The following is a 21,812-nucleotide window of genomic DNA, read 5'->3' on the forward strand; positions in this document are numbered from 1 at the left end:
CCTCCTTTGGTTCCTCCTGAGAAAAAGGCAGTATACAAATGAAATAAATAAATAAAATAATAATGAATGAACTGAGGTTTTCCTGTACAAATGAAATAAATAAAATAATAAATAATTAACTGAAGTATCTCTGTACACAGACAGACGGGAGGCAGGAACAGAGAGTTTCCCTGAAAGTTGGCTGTACAATACCACTATAAGGTAGGCTAGTATTACAGTGTCATCAAAAAGATCAGTAATATCAGCAACCAGAACAACACTTGTAGAAAAGGTATTTAGACATAGAAGTGGAAGCTTGCCTAAGTTTATCCCTTGAATAAATTAAATCCAAAATCCCCAGAACAGTGATACCTTTATTTGGCCAAACCAAATTCTCCTGTATGATTTTTAACACCTTTGCCAAATGGAGAAGCCAGTGAAGCTTCAAAAGCTTGTACAGTGGACCCTTGTTATACGCTGGGATTTGGTTCCAAGATCCCCCGTGTATAACAAAATCTGTGTATGCTCAAGTCCCATTAAATATGACATCGCAAAATGGTGTCCCTTATGAAAAATGGAAAATCAAGGTTTGCTATTTGAATTTTCTTTTTAATATTTTCAAACTGTGGATGTTTGAATCTGTGTATTAAAAATCTGTGTATAAGAAGGGCCGACTGTATCATGTATTTATAAAAAAAAACCATGTATAAGAAGTGCCGACTATATCATGTATTTTATGCATTTTGGTTGTTGGAATAAAGGTATTACTGTTTGGTGGATTTTGGATGTTACTGTACTTTGCTATATGGTCAACATGGCTGCCCCTGAATATATTTCCTTGAATTAATGCCAGACTTTAGATTTGAACCACAGACCTTGTATCTCTTAGCTACTTTCTCAACTATTCAGTGGTAAGAACATATATACTTTGCCTGATCTCTCTAGTGAAAAGAATCAGTAGCAGGTGATGGGAAAGATGCTTGCCAGCGTTGAGGATGATGATAATTATAAGTCTACAAAAGCTCATGCTACAGCATCTTTCACACAGTCTGTAAGGTGTTACAAGAACAAAAACCAGTTTCATTTATATACCACTTCATACTGAACTAACAGTGTCTAAGCAGCTTACAACTGTAAGCTAATTGCCCCAAACAGTCTGGCTACTTTTTGTTTTGTGTATGTGGGTTTGCCTCAGATGCTGCTGCCGAATAACCACAGGAGACCGTGCTGGAGGAAAGGCCACAACTTTATTAAGCAAACCATTGTTAGGGTTGGCACAAAGCATGAGGTCAGGATCTGCAAAATCAAACAACCCCACGTTTGTCTGATTAACCACAACCTGGCACCCACCAGGCATTGGGATGACCTAGGGGCTAAGGACCACCGTATCACCGCATCTCTGGCATGCATTCACATATTCACTAAGCCCCTAGTCACCGGGAGGCGCTCTCGCGTTATGGCCCCTGCAATGGCCATACGCCTGCCTTATTCGCCCCCGGGTCCCGACTGACTCCCAGACCAGAGCTCCGTAGCCCTGGTACCACACCGTGCAGATCCTGGCCTATATAGGCCTAAGCTCCTCCCTCAGTACCACCTGACCAGGAGACTCCTCCTCCAGGGCAGCTGAACCAATCATCTGCCCTGGAGGACCGGAACTCCCGGTCACCGAGCCCAGCTCCCAGAGCGTCACGGGGCGGAAGGGCCTCCCTTTCGCCCCGCGCACCAATAGGGAGCTGGGGCAAGCCCCAGAGAACTCTGGGGCTTGTAGTCGTTCGCTGCATCTAGCGGCAAAGCGGTCAGCCCCCCCGAGTCGGGCAACCGCTTTTTTTAGGGCTATGTGGCAATGTTCTAGAAGAGTTTATTCCTGACATTTCACCAGCATCTGTGGCTGGCATCTTCAGAGAATGCTGACCTGGAAGAGTCTGGGTACTCATTTTAGCGACCTCGGAAGGATGCAAGCCTGAGTCAAGCTTGAGCCCTTTCGCTGCTATTGAACTCACAACCTTATGGTTTTGAGTGAGTGGCTGCAACATAGGCATTTAACCACTGCGCCACCAGGGCTCACAAGATCACTTTGCACACTGATATTCCATAACGTTTTGAAAATAGGTTCTACAGGATAAGGCCTAATGCAGATGTTCACGAGGAAAGCAAACAGCAGGGCATAAAAAAAATTCTTCCTCAGAGCTTCTATGCTACATAATGATGCATCTTACCTGCACTAGAAAAGAAGTTAGTGGATTGTCCATCCAAATGTGGCTCTGCTTCAGGATGTTTATTCCATGAACATAATGTAGTGTAGAGAGCCAATAGTAAAGTTCAGAGGCACAACAGGTTTACACCCATGACTCTTGATATAGCAAGTAATGCACAGTAGATAATGAGGAATTATTAGTTAGAACAGAACCAGAATTAAGGACAGTTGCTGCAGCCTCTCTAGTAGAGCCAGGGAGTGGACTAGCAGAAAGCATGGTTGTGGACAAAGCATTTACCAAAGCCAATTCCTCTCCTACAGTTTTGCTTAAATCTCCAAGGGAGCACTATTCTAAATTCAAGTTTCCAAAAAGAGAAGAACAGGCTCAGTCCTTCCCTTCAGGGACCAAACTAAACAGAGGGATGTTGGATGTACATCAGATTTCCAGCCCCGCATGGAAGAGACAGTCCAAGCCTGCTCAATGCAACCAAGATCCAATGGCAGAAATACAATATGCATACTGCATATTATGCTGTATTCCGTTTCAATACTATTTATCCAGATACATGAGGCATATGGTTTTGGAAAACATAAATAATGTGGCTGAAGCCTCAAATGCTTGTCAAATAATACAGCCAACTTGCCTCCTGCCCTATCGTTACTCACCGTTGTACTGAAGTTTTATAAGAAATGAACATGAAAATGTTGCAGTATTTCTAGGACTGACATGCTAACTGTCTCTGCCACTGTGCAAATTGAACAATCTTTGTTTTCTTGCAATGTTGAGAGTACAGAAACGAATGATACAACATAGGCAGAGTGTGTCATTATTTCCTCACAAAACATTGGTTTTCTGACAGACAAGCTTGAAGGATTGGGCCCTTCAGTACCCTCTTTGGGAGGAAGTCAATTCCTTTGAGCTGAATATACTTAGGCAGATTTAACCATACTTCACCCTCCTTGAGCTTTCTTCATTTACACAGAATTGACCCTCTTTGCTCTTTTTAGTGTACGTGTAAGTTGTTTGGGAAATGAAGCCCCGTGAAAGATTATTTCAGCAATTTAAATTGGTATTTTATAGCACTTTCCTAATTAAAAGTCATTTAAGATGACTGAAAATTGCACTAAATTATGTGGGAAACAGCATGATTTTAAGGAAATAATATGTCTGTAAATGCCTAGGATGCCCTGCTATATCTTGTGTGGCACTCTAGATGCTCTCCCATTTGCAAAATTCCACCACTGCTTGAGTCTCAGGTCAGTTTTGAGGTCAGACACTGCAGCAGCTGCCCTATTAGATTTCTTACAAATGAAGTGTGTGGGGGGAGAAGAGAGTGCAGTACCATGAAAATAAGAAAAAGGAAGCACTTTATATTCTGTTTCTTTTGTTAATAAGGTCACTTCTCTATGAAAATTAAAGGAAGGAACTCACAGTGCAGTCTGCTAACCCAGCAAAATCAATGTAGTACAAACAGAAACAAAAGGATAATGGCACCACCTCTAACTGCTCAAGCCTAAACTAAATAGGAATACTCAAAAGTAGGTCTGGTTGAGTGAAACCTAATGCAGATTAAAGGTTGAGGATGACAGCATGATGGTGAGTGAATCTCTCACCCTTAAAGTATAATGTGTATACACATGTATACAATCCGTTGGTTAATGTATAATAATGGCAGTTTGCATAATAATGAGAGACAATTGCCATGGTCTTTTATACTGCTTGGCCTCTTGGCTTTGGCAGCAGCAGCAACAACAAAAAGCGGTTGCCCGACTCGGCGGGCTGACCGCTTTGCCGCTAGACGCAGTGAACGACTACAAGCCCCAGAGTGCTCTGGGGCTTGCCCGAGCTCCCTATTAGTGTGCGGGGCGAAAGGGAGGCCCTTCTGCCCTGCAACGCTCTGGGAGCTGGGCTCGGTGACCGGGAGCTCCGGTCATCCAGGGCAGATGATTGGTTCAGCTGCCCTGGAGGAGGAGTCTCCTGGTCAGGTGGTACTGAGGGCGGGGCTTAGGCCTATATAGGCCGTGCTGCCAGCCCCGGCCTTCAGTCGGCGCTTGGCTCCGGATGGTTAGGAGCCAAGCAGGAAGGGAGGAGGAGCTGAGCCTTCTCCCACCCACCCACCGCTTGGGTTTGGGTTTTTTGTCACAACTTTGGGGCGGCAGCATAGGCCAGGATCTGCACGGTGTGGTGCCAGGGCTACGGAGCTCTGGTTTGGGAGTCAGTCGGGACCTGGGGGCGAATAGGGCAGGCGTATGGCCATTGTAGGGGCCATAACGCGAGAGCACCTCCCAGTGACTAGGGGCTTAGCGAATATGTGAACGCATGGCAGAGATGCGGTGATACGGTGGTCTTTAGCCTCTAGGTCATCCCAATGCCTGGTGGGTGCCAGGTTGTGGTTAATCAGACAAACGTGAGGTTGTTTGATTTCGCAGATCCTGACCTCATGCTTTGTGCCAACCCTACCAATGGTTTGCTTAATAAAGTTGTGGCCTTTCCTCCAGCACGGTCTCCTGTGGTTATTCGGCAGCAGCATCTGAGGCAACATGTTACTATCTTTGATGACTTTGTAAAGTACTGGTAACTTTGGTGAGTATGTATTTACACTATAAAATCATTAAAAGTAAGGGACTCATGTATCTAAAGGACTGCATGCTCCTCTATCACTCCCCTCATGTATAGGATAGGGCAAGTAACAGCTTGCCTTGGGAACTATATATATAAATTGATAGAAGATTTGATTCATTGGTTTTGCAACTACTTGCCTCACTATGAGCAGCTGTCGGATCGCCTGGGTAATTGCAAGTAGTTGCAAAATCAATTAATCAAATCGTCTATCAAATTAATTTTTTTAAAAAAGAATCATGCGCCCATAGGTCACACCACAAGCACAAAGACAGCACTGAAAGGGGCTGGAATGGTGGGTCTACCAAAAACTGAGGACAGATGGTAAACACTCCTCTGCCATTAGTCTCTCCCCTCCAGAATGATGCAATTCAGATCTGTCGTTCCCACTTGTTGAACACGCATTGGAACTGATTCTTTTCAAAAGAACTGCCAAAGAAGTAGTGTCAGGAAAGAGCAGTTTTTTTGCATTTGTCTCACTTCATCGTGATTGAAACCAATCACAATAGGATTGTAATTGGTTTCAAATGGGAATGCCGGTCATATAACGTGATCAGCAATTTGCTTTAAATCATAGTGAGAATGAGACCTATGAATGGAAAATGGTAGAGGAATATCAGAGAAGGTTAGAGTTAGTGAAAGGATGGTAAGAGAAAGAAGGAGAATTCAGAATATAGGAAGGAGGAGAAAGAATGAAAGAAAGGGAAAGGAGAGGAAGATAAGGAAGATATTGGATAAGTAGTAAAGAAAATGAAATTAAGAGACAGAAGGGATAGATGAAATGTATAAAGTTGAAGGATAGAGTGAAAGTGTAAGAAATTGAAAGATCATCAATACTGATTGGAATTATAAGATAAGAAATATAGATGAATGAAATATAGGTGAATGTTAGTAACGTGTGTTGTAATATTTGAAAATATGTATGTTTTATATTGTTATGCTAATATGATTGTACCTATTTTATGAACTATGTTTGTATTTTAATATATTTAGTGATCAAGTGTACAATAATAAAACACAGAAACATTGACAGACAGATAATGCTTAAACCACCCATATAGATCACATTTATGTCATTTAACTTTAATCCCACTGTGACTAGCCTCTATTACATCATTAGCTATTTATTGAAGTAGATATTCTGGTGTGTGTGTGTGTGTGCACGCACACATGTATGGATATATGAAATGGCATTTAAATAACAAATAGCAACTAGTATACAGTAGCTTTGTCTATTGATGAATGGCTACTGTTTTATTTACAGTTCACTGCATTGGATCCAGAGGTAGTCATACATTGAATCTGGTTCCAGCTCATTACTTTTAACATGCCAAGACTACTGGGCATCAGGAAACAAATGTATAGGTAGAATTTTTTTTGCAGATGTGTCATATCCATCCCTTTATGTCTATGAATACTGGGCATTGCTTTAAAATATACTTTTTCAAACTTTACTATCCTGACGTTTTTATTGTCGGCAATGGGGTCAGATGAATAACATCTTATTATGCAAAATGTACCTGTCCTAAATGTGCAGCCCCTGCATCTAATTTTAGCAAGCCATTTTTGTTATGTTTAAATGCATCATGTTTTCAACCAAGCAATGATATCTTTTTATAAAAAAATGAAAAGAAAAGAAAACGGTGCCTCTTCTGTGCATCCAGCTGCCACACAATTTATATCTCTTTCCTCTCCTCTTTGTTTTTCAGCCATTTTCCCTGAATGTCAAAGTCAATTTAGTGCATTTCACTTTGCTGAATAAATCAGAGGCGAAATCCTTGCTAAAAGTGAAAATTTGATTTGCTAAAAGGAGCTTAGGGCAACTATTAATCAATATATCCAGAGTGTCAAAGCTAAGGCCATGATAGGCATGCATTCATTTGGAGATTGGTTGAAGCAGATAAAGGGGGACATTGTTGGGGGGGGGGAGTACAATTGCTAGTGTGTGTGTAAACATGGACATATTCACAGATGTTTTGAGGAACAGAAAGGAAAAAGAGTAGGTTTGAAAAGAGATGAAAAGAGAACTCCTATAGAAGCAGACTAAGAAAGAGTGTGATTTGCCAACAACATACAGCTTCTGCTCTGAATAAAAAGAAATGATAGAAAGATTTAAATCTTCTAACTTCATTCAATCCAAATATTTTACTTAACATCATTAAAATATGAAGAACTCCAGTAGCTTTTAAACTAGTGTTTAACAACTGATAAAAAACATCATTAATCTGGGGCTGTATGTAACCATGCAGATATTCATGTCTGTCTGGATATATATGTATGTGTATACACTGTGTGTACACACACACGCACACCAGAGATTTTCAGTGTTCCATATTATCCCTCTGAAGTAAGATGCTTAAATGAAATTTCCAGCTTTAAAACACACTATAGCATTATGTACTGAATACATATATTTTTATGCCACTCTTGAACTTCAAAGCATGGCTCAGAATAAAAACTATAATTGATGAGACAAATGAAATAGATCTTATGAAAACATCAAAAACCACGGAACAACAAAGTGGCACTGGAGTTCTCTGATAGAGAAGGCTAAATATCTCAAAAAACTACAAATCCCAGAATTCCATAGCACTGAGAATGTCAGTTAAAGTGGTGTCAAACTGCATTATTTCTGCAGTGCCAATGTGGCCTAAAATCTCCCCTGAGCAGGATTAAAATGTCACTTAAAAACAGAAGCCATGAATGACCATTTAAGTAAAAAGGTTCTGCTCTAGTACCAAAAAGAGATCATTTTTTTTGGATTGTCTTCTAAAAATGAGGTCTCATTCACCAGCCCAAGGGGTGGGGTAGGCTGAAGAAGGACATCAGAACTCTGGCCCATCAGGTGTTGATGGACTGAAATTCTCATTAGTAGTACCTAGCACATTCAAAGAGAGCTGGATTGGACTACAACTCTGGAGACCAGGGTCTGAATCCCTGCTTTGCCATGAAAACTTATTGGGTGATTTTAGGCAGGTGACACTCTCAGAATCTGTGGATGGGAAAGATAAACCCCTTCTGAACAAATTTTGCCAATAGAACCTCATGACAGATTCATTTTAGGTTCATTCATTTAGATTAACTCACAAACAACCTGAAGACACACGAAAAGTACAACTAAAGGTGATGTGAACTGCAGTCCAATGAATTTTCCCCAGCCTTGACCTAGTCTTTAATCTGGCTGTTGGATTTCGCATTAATTCGTTTTCAGACAGTTTTCTTCAAAGCAAAAAAATATCACTTTCTAGTTAAGTTTATTCTGGGAAAAGGTGACAAAATTCTTTTAAAAATAATTTTATCATTGTTTTAAGATGAATTATGACTGAAATCAGGTTGCAAGGATGCTTTCATCAGATTATTAAAGATGGAAAATCTCAACAACTATAGATTAGGGGCTAACATTTTTGAGCAAGGTGCATATAATATCTGATCAAATGAAGGCATTAGATAAAAATTATTTTCTAGACTGGGGATTGATGGCTTCTGGCCTTCAAGATGTTCTTGGACTGCGGCTTCTATCATCCTCATATTTGAATAGATTGAAAATAATTTGTTGTTAACTGCCCTCGAGTTGATCTTGACTCATGGTTAGCCAGTGGATGAGGCACCTCCAAGCCCCACTGTCCTCAGGTTCTGGCCTGCAGCCTCACTGGCTGAATTGTAGCATCTGGAATATAGTCTCCCTTTCTTTCTACTGCTCTCTACCTTTCCTAGCATAATTCTCTTTTCCATCATAATGTGGCTAAAGTATGACAGCCCCAATTTAATCCTCCTGGCTTCCAGGGAGAGTTTGGGCTTGATCTTGAACCCATTTGTTTGTCTTCCAATGCATCCACTGTGTCCTCAGCACTCTTCTCCAGCACCACATCTCAAATGAATTGATTTTCTTTGTATTATAGAATCATAGAATCGTAGAGTTGGAAGAGACCACAAGGCCATCCAGTCCAACCCTCTTGAAAGTATTGACTTCACTGTCAAGCTCTTTCATCCAGGCATCGTGATGATGGAAACAGTGGCTTGGACAATCTTCACTTTAGTGTTCAGAGTGTTTAGTATCTCTTTACACTTTAGGATCTTGTCCAGTTCTTTCATAGCTGCCCTTCCCAAGCCCAATCTTCTTATTTCTAGACAATAGTCATTATTCTGATCAATATTTTATCCAAGGTATGTGAACTTTTTGACTATCTCAATGCTCTCTTTATCTAGGGTGAAATTTTGTAGAACTTCCATGATCATTATTTTTGTTTTCTTAATGTTCAACGTTAAGCCTACCTTGGAACTTTCCTCTTTGACCTTCTTCAGTAATTGCTCCAGGTCTTTGTTGATTTTATTTGTTGATTTTTTAGGTTGTTAATTTTCCTTCATCCAATCTTCACGCCTCCTGCCTCTGAAACTAAGCCTTCTCTGTGTATGATATTTTCTGCACATAGCTTACGTAACAAGGGTGATAGTATGCAGCCTTGCCGACCCTTTTGCTAATTGGGAACCATTTTGTTTCTCTCTGTTCAGTTCTGATGGCTGCCTCTTGCCCTGAGTATCAGGACAATCAGATGTAGTGGCACTCCCATTTCTCTGAGAGCATTCCATAGATTTTCATGATCTATGCAGTCAAAGGCTTTGCTGTAGTTAACAAAACACATATAGATTTTTTTTTTAATTCTCTGGTGCACTCCATTATCCATCATATGTTTGCCCTGAAATCCCTAGTGCCTCTTTCTTTCCTGAATCCAGCTTGTACCTCTGGGATTTCTTGCTACATATATGGTAGGAGTCTCTGCTGCAGAATTTTGAGCAAGACTTTGCTTGTGTGGGAAATTTGAGCAATTTTGTTTTCAATGACAGACTTAGTATGAAAAAAAACCCAGTTTGCATAGAACTGCTTAGTGTATGTGTGTGTGGAGGGGGGTAGATAACAGAGCAGAAAGCAAGTCTTCTTGCACAGATACCTGCAAATTTTGTACAAAATTTTCAGTTCAAAAGCTTATTCTCCGTGCCAATATACACTATAATAGCCAAAAACATTTTAGAGCCTTACCTAGTTGAGTGAAAATACTCTGTTTTTTTTTTTCTTTTCTTTTTTGCTCCAATGGGTATATTTGCACAGAAAGCCAAGTAGAAAAGCTTAATCAGGGGCAAAACAGATCACCCCTTTGTGCTGCTTTCCGTGCGGCTTAGGAGCACAGCATTTACATGATGCATGCCCCCAAGACACCCGGACGCTGGCTTCACGCTGCCTGGCTGCCCACATGTGGGCCAAGTTCCAGGCACTCCAGCAGCATGGTGTTTATATACCTCACACTGCCGGAGTGCCTTAAACTTGGGCTGAAAAGCCAGCTTTTTGCTGGCGCAAAATGGAGCGGCTGTTTACTGCTTCTTTATCGGCTAGCAAAAAAGTGGATTGGGGCCACAGCATGCAGTTGCTGTGCCCCCAATCTGGCTTTGTCAGGGGCGGCTTCAAGCCACCCCTTCGAGGCAGTCTGTTTCACCCCTTGGTGCCTGCAATTCCTACCTTCATTCATTTTTGACTAGGTTGCAAAGAAGAGTGACAGATTTTTTTATTCTCAATGAAAGTGCATGTCTCAAGACTTCAAAATAACACCATCAAAATGAAAAATAACTCAACATGTGATAGACTAGATAATGTTCAATAGACTACATTATGTTTTAAAAATTGAAGTTTAATCCATATCTGATTAAGGCACTATTAGTAAGTGATATGCCTAACTAGGACAGTGGTGTATAAGTTGCTCTGAACTTTTCTAAAGAAAAATTGGCCCTCCAGATTTTTTTAGACTGTACCTCCCATAATCCTTCATCATTGACTCCACTGATGAGGGAACTTTTGGTTTTAAAACATCAAAAGGGCCACAGTTGCCTATCTTTCTCCTAATGATGAAGTTTGTACTTTTAGGTTCTTGTTTGTAACTCTCTAAGGCTAAATTCAAACATGAATTCAGCTTCATTTGTTTGTTATTTGTTTACTTCATTTGTTTACTATGTTAGATATACTATGCAAATATTATAGCTTTATATCTCTGCACTGGTTGCACTATATGAAGTAACCGTAAGCCTTCACATTGCCTAACCTGTAGAAACAAATGTATCCTAACTCTACCAAGTGGCTACAGCAGATAAATAATAAAACATGTCTGGAAGCCTTTGAAGGCCATTTATTATTTTAAAAAAATACACATATATGTGCATGCACACACACACCATTTTGAGATTAGGAATAATTTAGAATAATTTAGAATAATCCAGATATAATGTTTTCATACCAACTAAAATTAATCTTAAGTGTAAAAAGTTGCATTGGCTAGTTGATGGCATTTTGTGTCTGCAAAACAAAATGACAGAGAACATTTTGTCTCTTAAACTTCCTGTTATGCACATTTAAAGAGCTTAATGTTTCCTGCTTCCACTTAGTAAAAGGAGAGCATTGCACATTTTTGTAGAATGCCAATGAGACAGTTGCATTACAGAAACAATGCCTAAGTGACTTTGAAAATGTGGTCAGACATCAGCAGAATCCCATCTCATGGAAAAAATAGCCTTTATTCTTTTAAGATGTTAAAAAGCAAAACTGACTCTTCTCCAAGTGCAATGCATAGTAAAACCACCAAATGCTTTCAGTATCCAAGTTAGGTTTTGTAAATCTAACTCAAAGCTTTATCTAGGTCAGCTAATGTAGGCATTATCTTACTGGAAACAAAGCAGCCTTAGTGCCTTCCTAAATACTTGTAGTATTTTACTAACGAAGTTACAGTACATAAGAATATTTTAATACTGTATGACACAAAGAACAACAATAGATCTGACGCTGGGCTGATAATCTTCTTATCACACCCTGTGAAACCTAGCTCTAATATTTGACAGTGTGAGCTTCCATTACTCTGCAACCTATTCTATAAAGGCCAACAATGGAGAAAGAATGAAGTGGAGTGTGGAAGAACCTCCATATCTACATAAAAGAGATTAGAGGCGACAGCATTCCATTTTACAGCTCAATCATATTGTGTTAGCATGCGCTTATCCGAGCGCGGATGAAATTGAAAGAGAAATAAAAAAGAGCCAGGCAGATAGGAACCAGAAAAGCGAGGCATGAGCAATTTCCAAGGATAGAAAAAGATGCTAATGGTGGGGCGCTGTCATTCTTAAAAAGGACTATTAGGGCACCATCATCTGTTCTTGTGCCTTTACGCTCCTGTAACTAAAGTCAAGAATTTCCTAATGCCACTGTGATCATTTTTGTCTGCTGATAAGATCTGGTCATGTATCATAACAATACTTTTCATTTGTTTGATTTAGTAATGCAAGTAAGCTTATTCTATACAATGATAAACCCTTTGAATATATGGGTGTGCCTCTCTGTGTGTATGCGCATTAGTAGTAGGTCCCTTTCTGTAGAACTGTGGGATCTTGTGAGAATCCTTCCTTGTTCAAGAAAAGCTTATTATGCCCAGTTCCAGTAGCATGGAACTGTCAGTGGAATTTAAAAGGGCAACAGAATGCAAAAAAGAAAAAAAAAAAGAATCATGAACTGGAAGGCATCATTCAAAATCTTGAGGAAATGTCTCCAAAGCAAAGAAGTGAGAGCAAATGTCTATGGAATACAATGGTACCTCTTCTGAGAAATTAAGGATTTGAATTCAAAATTTCATTTGACCTGTTAAAATCATGTCAAGTCATATGACAGAAATTCATGTAAAAAAACAACCCTGTACTACATTGAACATCATTCTTAATTTTACTGGTTGCAAATGCTACACAAATTCCCTTAGATTACTATCCTACACTAATTGTGAGTAAGTTCTAAGCAGACAGGTTCAGGTGCACGATCTCACTGTTAAATATACTGTACTTTGAAAAGGAAGCTTGCATGGAATTGGATCAGGATTTGCTTGGACATTATGGCCTACAGTCAATTGTTGGACATAGATGAATCAATTGTTGAGTGGTAATTCAAGTCAAGCCTACATTTATGCTTTCAATGCAAGTTAGTTTTGTTATTCTTGTGTGCCTTCTTATGACTTCCAACATGGCAACCCTAAGGTGAACTTATCACAGGTTTTTTTTCTTTGTTTGTTTTTCTTTTTGGCAAGATGTACTCACAGGAGCTTTGACATCAGTGGCAGGGTATTTACTAATGCATTTATTTCCAAACATTTTGTAAGCCATTGTGAGGATTCTTGTATACAAAAGGCAGGATACGTTTTCTTAAAGAAATAAAACAAATTAAGATTTTTTAAAAAAATAAAATGTGTGTATATATGAAAAAATAGCAATTCTCTCTCTCTAACTCTCTCTCAAGATACATAGAGAACAGTGAGAGAATTTCATATATATATATATATATATATATATATATATATATATATATATATATATATCAGAATATACTTATTTTATTTTATTTTTACAAGTGCATGAGAACAATTATACAGTGGGGCCTTCTTATCCACTGGGGTTTGGTTCCAGAACAAAATGGTGTCCCTTATGTAAAGTAAAAAAATCAAGATTTGCTATTTGGAATTTATACTTTCTTTGAATCTTTTCAAGTCGTGGATGCTTGAATCCATGGATAGAAAATCCATGGATAAGGAGGGCTGACTGTGCACATAAAGAAGTGACATCATAAAAACTATTGAAGTTATTTACAAAAAATATAATCTCAATATATATAGCTTCTCATTAGTTAGAATTCAGATAAAGTTAGTAAATATGTGACAGCTAGATTGCCTTCAATCACCAAATTTGATTTTTGCAGACATGGTTTCCTGTCATTAAAAATTATATCAAACACTAAGATCACCAGTTTTTTTAATGTACAGTCGGCCCTTCTTATACACGGATTTTTTATACACGGATTGAAAATGTTCCAAAAAAATATAAATTTACCTTGATGTTCCATTTTTTATTAGGGACACCATTTTGCTATGTCATTATACTTAATGGGACTTGAGCATACACGGATTTTGTTATACACGGGGGATCTTGGAACCAAACCCCAGCGTATAACAAGGATCCACTGTATACCTTCTGCATTTAGTATTTAGCTGATACATGACCAGTTAGTAAGTGAAAATTTTATCAATGAGCTTTGCATTTAAAAAAAATGCTTGCAGAAGAAAGCTTTTGTATCCAATTCTGTCTTCCTCTCCCTCCTGCCAAGTGCACACCAATTTGTATACTTGGCTAATAGGCCTACTATAGAATCGTAAGCCAGGTTTTGAATTTGCCTCTGATGTTGGCCTGCTGTTTAAGTATTCCTCAATAACTCACAACTGGTTCAAATTCCTAGTCTGTAATTTAGAATGCCAGTCTAAAGCACCCAACAGCTTTCATTGCTAACACTAGGCACTGAACCATTATTTGTGCTCACTCTGTCCTTCTCTCTCCCTCTCCTACTCTCAATTGCCTGCTTTCTTCCACACCCATAAGCAAGTCTATGCCATGTATCCTACTCACAGCACAAATCAAACTGATAAAAGAAATTTGGCAATCACTATGATGTGTTATCGACTGACTTCTAGGGCGAGTGCCCCCATATTGGGAAGACTGATGTAGGCATTGTCTAGAGATGAAACTCAAACTCACCTATTTAACTAGCTTTGACTTAATCTGGGGGGCTTTATTAGCAACCAGTGTAAGACAAAGTAGCTAGTATAATACAGAGTGATGTTTAAATTAGTTTACAATTTGCTTGGGCTCATCTAGACCTGCTCTGAACAAAGCCATTCAGAAATGTCAGCTGTGTTCCTAACCACTGTAACAAATTGTTGCCTGAACGCTGCACACCTAATGACTTCAAATTAGCTTCACTGCGATATTGCCTGACAGTTCGTTACGACTGTTAGTAACATAGCTGGCGTATCATGACCAATAAATTGGTTTCAGTGTGGGCTGGGAAAAGGACTTCCATCAATTTGATTAAAGAAATTACTGTAGCATTCAAAGCATAAAGACAAACTAGTTTAAGGAGACAGAAATAAGTTAACTGTACCAGAAAAACATTGCTCATGATTCAAAAGCTCGTTTATAAGCCATTTGTGATGCAAACTCTGAACAACTAAATTTCTTCTGTGAGGAAAATATGGAGCAGTTCAGAATGGCGTGTTGCTGTCCTTGTTTCTAAGCAAATTATGATTTAGATGTATATTGATTGCTGTTTATTATTTGGTTTTGGGAAGTAATTAGAATGATTCAAAATTGCACTTTATATTGTTCAGCTCCACTGGTAGAGACAGGATCTTAGCTGTAATGTTAAGGAAAGCACTGAAAAGCAAAACCTGTCTCAGAAGCAAAGCTGCATGCTGTACCATCAGTGGCAAAGGAGCACTGTTCATTATGTTCTTTCTTGATACATCCCAAAATCTTACATGCAAGCAGGTATATTAAATCAGTTGTGGATACAGGCTTCTGTGTATTTATCTGTGCCCAGCTAACAAACCACAAACAAGCAATGAGTTCATGTTTTTCTAGTCCCACTCAAGAACAAATCCCTGTCAGATTGGTTGGGATGAACAGGACAAACTGAATACATCCTTAGCTAATCTCATTCCAGATTAGTCCTTCATGCTCCAAATTAGTTGTTATTATGGACCATGTGAATCATATGGAGAATTATAGACCATTGTTATGGGATATGTGAGTTAGGGAGAAATGTAGAGGTATTAAAATTATAAAATACTGATATTGTTGCTTTGTTCCAATAATATGGGATATATCAGAGCTCTAAATTGGACAAATTATTCTGAAGGGCTCCCATTATTCTGAGGCATATTTGGGGGGGCCAATTTTTCCAGGCAAAGCATTCTCTGAAGATGCCAGCCACAGATGCTGGTAAAACGTCAGAAAGAAACTCTGCTACAACATGGCCACATAGCCCCAAAAACCCACAAAAAACAATTTGTTTAATCTTTCTATAAAGTGGTCTAAACTGTTGGTCATTGTGTTGAGGGGGAACCCCCCAGCAGTTAATTGTGCATTATGTGCAGAAACACTTTCTTCTGTTCCCACTAAACCTTAAGTAGCATTATTTTGAAATGAGACTGATGTATTAAGGGGCGGGGGAACCCTCAACCTTCTCCTATATTTTTTCCAGCTTTCTGGTTTTCAATCATTATCATGTTCTTAAAGCTCAGATTCTGGTGCATGGAGTAGGTCCAGATGGATTGTAACAGCCTAAATTTATAGGTGATGTTTGCACCATAGAAAAACTATCATGCAGCATTCAAAGCGGGTGGTGTTGTGGTCTGCCTTCAAGCATTTCTAACTTATGGTGACCCTAAAATGACCCTATAATGGGATTTTCTTTGCAAGATTTGTTCAGAGAGGGTTTGCCAGTGCTTTTGTCTGAGGCTGAAAGTGTGTGACTTGACCAAGGTCACCCTGTGGGTATCCTCAGCTGAGCAGGGATGAGAACCTTGGTCTTCCAGTGTGCTACTCCAACACTCAAACTACTACACCAGTGGTTCTCAACCTTCCTAATTCCATGACCCTTTAATACAGTTCCTCATGTTGTGGTGACCCAAACCCATGAAATTATTTTTGATGCTACTTCATAACTGTAATTAAATAGGTGTTTTCCAATGGTCTTAGGCGACCCCCATGAAAGGGTCATTCGACCCCCAAAGGGGTCCCGACCCACAGGTTGGGAACCACTGTACTACACCATGCTGGCACTCTGTTCATGCTGGCTCACTTCATATTTAAATCAAGCCCACATCCATTATGTGCACCATATCAGCATGGCAGTATGATGCACATCCAGGACAGTATATCAGCTGGCTAACACCACATGTACAGTCATGATGACACAGTTTAGGTGACGTTCTGAAAATCAGCATCACAGCAAGCCCTAATTTTCTCAACAACATTTCTTGTCCTCTGCAATTTCAGGATGCTGTTATTTCAAAGCCACCCAGAGGGTGGCAGAGAGAACAAAAGAGTTCCACAAAGTATTATTTTTTCTTTCTTTGTCCCATCCCATTTTTTTGTAATTTAAATAAGCTATGCCAAAAGTGTTGGCACAGTACTAATATAGCAATAACAATACCAATACCAATAGCACTTAAATTTATTTACCTCTTTAAAGTGCTAAGCACTCTCTAAGTGGCTTGCAGTGTGTTAGCCAATAATACATAGTCTCATGGATGGATGGATGGATGGTCTTAGAACATTACCATAAAAGCTCCATTCAAAATAGGTTTGTTAAAGAAAATGGAATTATACCTATTTGTGAGCAGCCACTATTTCACATCTGCACAACTGGCTGCTTCTGCCATTTCACTCTCTCCCTAACTTCCCCTTCATTTTGCCTTTCTGCCTTCTAGAGCTTTTTATTTTTTATTTTCATTTTTTCGTGCTGTTTTGGAGTTCTGCTACTGTGGTTTAAGGATTTAAAAAGAAAGAAAGAAAGAAAGAAAGATCAGCTTGTTTGGGAATAGTAAGGAAGGGGTGACGTGGAAGAGGCAATGACCCTGACACCATGTTTTTGCCAGTACTGCAACTGCCCCAGCACTAACATTTTGCATCTGGGGACTATTGCATTTGGGAAGTCATTGATGGGCTTCCCTTGTCAATGAAAAGGGATGTTCTAACTGTGCTTTGGGCACACAGCAAATACTGATCACAGGAGGCAGCATGTAATAAGTATTGTTAAAGGTGCTTTTTCCAGGTCTAATTGCTGTTTACAAGCTGTATATAATAAAATCCTTTCAATGTTCACATACAGCAGGGAGTGGGAAAAGGTCCTGAGGCTGTTTTTGGCAATCTTAGAATCCTCCAAACTTCCTGGACCTCATATTTTCCAACAATGAAAGAGCAGGGGAAAACTTGCTTTTCCTGGAAATATCAAAGATTGGCAATTCACTTTTTAAATATGTTGCAGCCCCCATCTTCACTTTTTAACATTAAAAAAACAACTTTCAAAACTAGAAGAGGACTTTTGGTAACTTCTGGTTTTATTTTTGGCAGTCCCAGTGACTTCTGTCATCCCTCCCCCCATCCCCCCTGCAACTGGTGCAGTGGCCTCTTGCTGAAAACTGTATAGTTTATGAAACAAGGGTTTTGATTGCATTTTAACAAAATTTATATGTGACTGATGGAAAACATAGCCACTCCAGTTGACAAGAAGAGATGTTACAAGTAGCTGAGAGCTAAGAAACCAGATGAAGGGCAAAGAGAGAAATGGTCCAAGACCTAAGATGGATAAAAGAAGTCAAAACAGCAGGAAGATATTCTGTGAGGCAGGAAAAATATAGTGTCCTGACAGAGAGAAAAGGCAAATCAATTGTTAAGGTAAAGGGAAAGATGCAAAAGGGTTTTTATTCATCACAGGTCTCCTGGACAGGGAAGAATGTGTGCTGTTGCATGGAAGAAGGTCACACAAAGGAACTGAAAGGGTAGCTAGGGCAACCCCTGGCAATTGATTTTGGAAATCATTTATAAAAATATTATTAGGCTGTGGCAGTGGATACTGTTGCTGCTTAAATGTTTGTATTTCCAGAAAGGAAAAGATGCCAAAACATGTGTAGCTTTGGGTAGCATGCACTTCTCAGAGAGATGTGTTAGATTTGTCTCTGTTTGGAGTGCTTTGATTGTATATCCCAGTATGGCAGGAGGTTGGACTGGTTGGCCCTTGTTGTCTCTTCCAACTCTTGGATTCCATGATTCTATGAAGGATGAATACCATATATTGATTTGGCAAAGTCAAACCTTTTGTTGCCAACAGTGGTAACTGTGGTGGCTCCCTTGTCAGAGGATGGTGAATACAATCTGGGGTCGGGATTGCTTTATATGAGCTATCCAAAGTGATAAAGTTATTTTGGAAATGGGGTTCAGAATCTTGGGCATTAAATCCTTCAAAGCATGGATTAAAATCTGCAGTGAACTCACTGTCCTATTGTTATGGGAACTAGCAGCTTCCACAGATTGCAAGTCTCTACTATATTGGCCATGAGTCAAAAAGGAGAATGTCTGAAGACATTAAAGCACACCAATCTCTGTGGCTAACAGCTGCCTAAAACAGCAGCTATTTTAGGATACCACAATGTGAACACAAATCCAACCTGAGTGCAATGTACAGTACAAACGTAACCTTTCATCTTGCTAAAACATGAATAGCTAGTTCATTTTTCATCTTCTCAATTCCTAGATTTAATATCTGTGAAAGGAAACAAGTGACAGTTCTGCAAACTGGCTTCTCTATTAACTCACAGAGCAGTTAATAGTGCAGTGCCTTGGAAATTTACCCAGGCATCTCAGCCCTGCTATAGAGTGTGTGTGTGTGTGTGTGTGTGTGCGCGCGCACGCGCGCACACGCGCGCACATGTGCAACTGCATGCACACACATGCTTAGTAAGAGATACAACTTCACTGAATGTGAGGAAAGCTTAGTCTCTAATCATTAATGCTTTTATGAATTCAAAGTCTTTCAAAAATGTTTTTTTCAGTTGCATTTGCCTTGGGGGAAACAAAGAAAAAAGATAAACAAATATTTCTATTTCTTCCCTATGAGATATAGGTAATGAATGGGAACATTAAATCATTCTCACAAGTTGCTTAACACTTTTTGGGCTTTAATGTCAAAGACTTTGTAGACAGCTATCTCCACATTTTGCTAAAGGAGAGACACAAGAAAATATGAATTGAAAGCAAGCCCTACTTCTAATCTTCAGATGGTCTGGAATAGTATAAAATACCATGACATTCAAGTAGAAGTCACACAAGAATTAGATTGGTGCTGCATCCATTTTTACAAACAGTCTGTTCTGCTTGAGCTATGCGGACTAGCAACCATCAGTCCTACTTCTCGTACGCAGAATGATCATCAGCTAAATTGGATGTGAGAATAGTGAGCAATAGCTGCTAGTTTTCTTCAACTCTGGTGTTTGTTTAGTCATCATGAACACAAGGAATTAAATTCAGTTTTTCCAGAGTTTTAGCACTCCTGACATTTGATTCCCAACAGGTATATAATACAGACACTCATCATCCCTTTGAAATTTCTCTACCAACTTTAGGAATATCATGTGTCCATTTTATGACTATTTGCTAGGTTGCCCTGAGGAGTGTTGCTTTCAAAGACACTCCAGGTAGACCCAGGGCATTGTGGTCTGCTGCAGGAAACTTTTCACATACATCTGTATATACAGCTCCAATAAGGCCAAAGCACATGCTGTATGCACATGTTGCAGAAGGCAGAGCGAATTCATATTATAGTCAAATACACATAAGCTATATAGAAAAGGGGGAGGGACAGACAAAACAGTGAAATCATAAAATTAAATAAAAACAACATACATTACAATTTTTAACAGTCACATAAAATATATATTCTGTACCTGGAATATGTTTAGCCCATCCAATGATGACCACAAGCTCTCTGTCTGCCAGGTCACAAAGAGTGGTGAGGGCCTTGATGTCACTGTCTGGTACAGTGGGATCAGGCATGGCATAGATCTTCTCTGGTTCAGCCACCAGCAAATGGGAGACAATCTTGTTATCTATAAAGACAAATCATGTTAGAGATGATCACTCTGTTTCCCCCCCCACTTAGACCTTGGACAAGGATTTTATAAAATACAACACATCAGTGGCCATGCTGGGCAATTGTAGATCAAAACATAAATTATCAGAGCTGCATTTTTACTTCTAAAAAGAGTTAGTTACATGGAGGAAAACTCTTAGGGTACACCTACACTGTAGAAATAATGCAGTTTGTCACCACTTTAATCGCCATGGCTCCATCCTACAGAATCCTGTAATTTGTCATTTTGTGAGGCATCAGAACTCTTTGGCAGAGAAGGCTTAAGACTTGTAAATCTAAAAACCTCAGGATTCCATCAGATGGAGCTACAGCATTTAAAGTGGTGCCAAAGTGCTTTATTTCTACAGTGTAGATACTTGACCCATGCCTAAAGTATTACAGTTTATTTTCTATTGGATTTAGATGCGGAATAGGCTGGGGGCCAGTCATGTTTTAAAAAGCTGGAGATTGTCCCATTAAAGTAGAAAAACAGTATAGAAATATAGAGATTAAAGATGACAAGGATTATCTCACATCTGTGGGACAAAACAGTGATGCTCCACTAAAAAAATTTTTTTTCAAGGGATTTCTTCAATATATAGTTTTTCTCTGCCTCCCAACCTACACACATACATATAAACTGACATAACAGTGACAAGTATTTTGTTGGTCATTGCACATACATGCCACAATTATAAGAAATGAAAGAATTAAATATCTGAAGAATCAGAGAGAAAGTCATTGGGATTTAGAGTTGGAAATAAAATCAAGAATGTGTCAAAAAGGTTGCTGTCCAGGTAAACTTGTTTTCACACAAGGTTGGTCTTGATGACACTTGAATCTTTCAAGTAAATCTATTCTCCTACAAGCAGTTGAAATTATGTAATTTTCCACCTGGGGAAAAGGTGATAAGAATAACTCAGACAAAAAAAAGGAAAGGAAAGTCTGGATTCTATAATTTCTGGTAACTGTCTCCAATTAGCATTTTCCATCTCAGAAACCAGATGATCCCTAATGTGAATAATTCAGTCTATAATGTTTTACAACCCCTGTTCTACAGTTAAGTGTTCAGCTTCTCACTCTAATAAAATCTTTTTTAAAAAGAACAGAAATAAATAGATCCGAATTGTATAAGCACAGTTGATTTCATCTTAAAAGCTGTTTCACAGTAATTATCACACTGTGTGCTAAGGCATACCTTTGTGTCATGATGGAAATGGAAGACTGGCATGAATAAGAACACACCAAAAGGGTGCCATTGCAAAATGAAAACAGACAGAAATATAACATACAAAGCTGTACAGTTATTCATTCTCAAAGGATTAAGCCCAATGTACTTTGAAAAAATACCTCTTCATCAGAGATATCTATAGATAAATTTACAGCGCTTCATAAATAAAGGTTAATAATAATAATAATAGATAGCTGACTTCAAAAGGAGATACTCCTGAAATAGTAGATGAAAAGTAAAACCAACATAGGGGAAG

At 39.0% G+C, this 21,812-nt stretch overlaps 1 protein-coding gene across 13 annotated transcripts in view; it reads right to left on the minus strand.

Annotated features, from left to right (window-relative positions):
* Nucleotides 1-21,812, minus strand: part of ESRRG (estrogen related receptor gamma) — a 612,697-nt gene that overhangs the window by 61,261 nt on the left and 529,624 nt on the right. For all 13 annotated transcript variants that reach the window (XM_042444949.1, XM_042444960.1, XM_042444954.1 and 10 more), the window contains one exon: nt 20,141-20,302. In XM_042444949.1, coding sequence (XP_042300883.1) covers nt 20,141-20,302 — 162 coding nt within the window. The remainder of the gene's footprint in view (nt 1-20,140; nt 20,303-21,812) is intronic.

The sequence above is a fragment of the Sceloporus undulatus genome, chromosome 1, assembly GCF_019175285.1.
Source record: "Sceloporus undulatus isolate JIND9_A2432 ecotype Alabama chromosome 1, SceUnd_v1.1, whole genome shotgun sequence".
NCBI lineage: Eukaryota > Metazoa > Chordata > Lepidosauria > Squamata > Phrynosomatidae > Sceloporus > Sceloporus undulatus.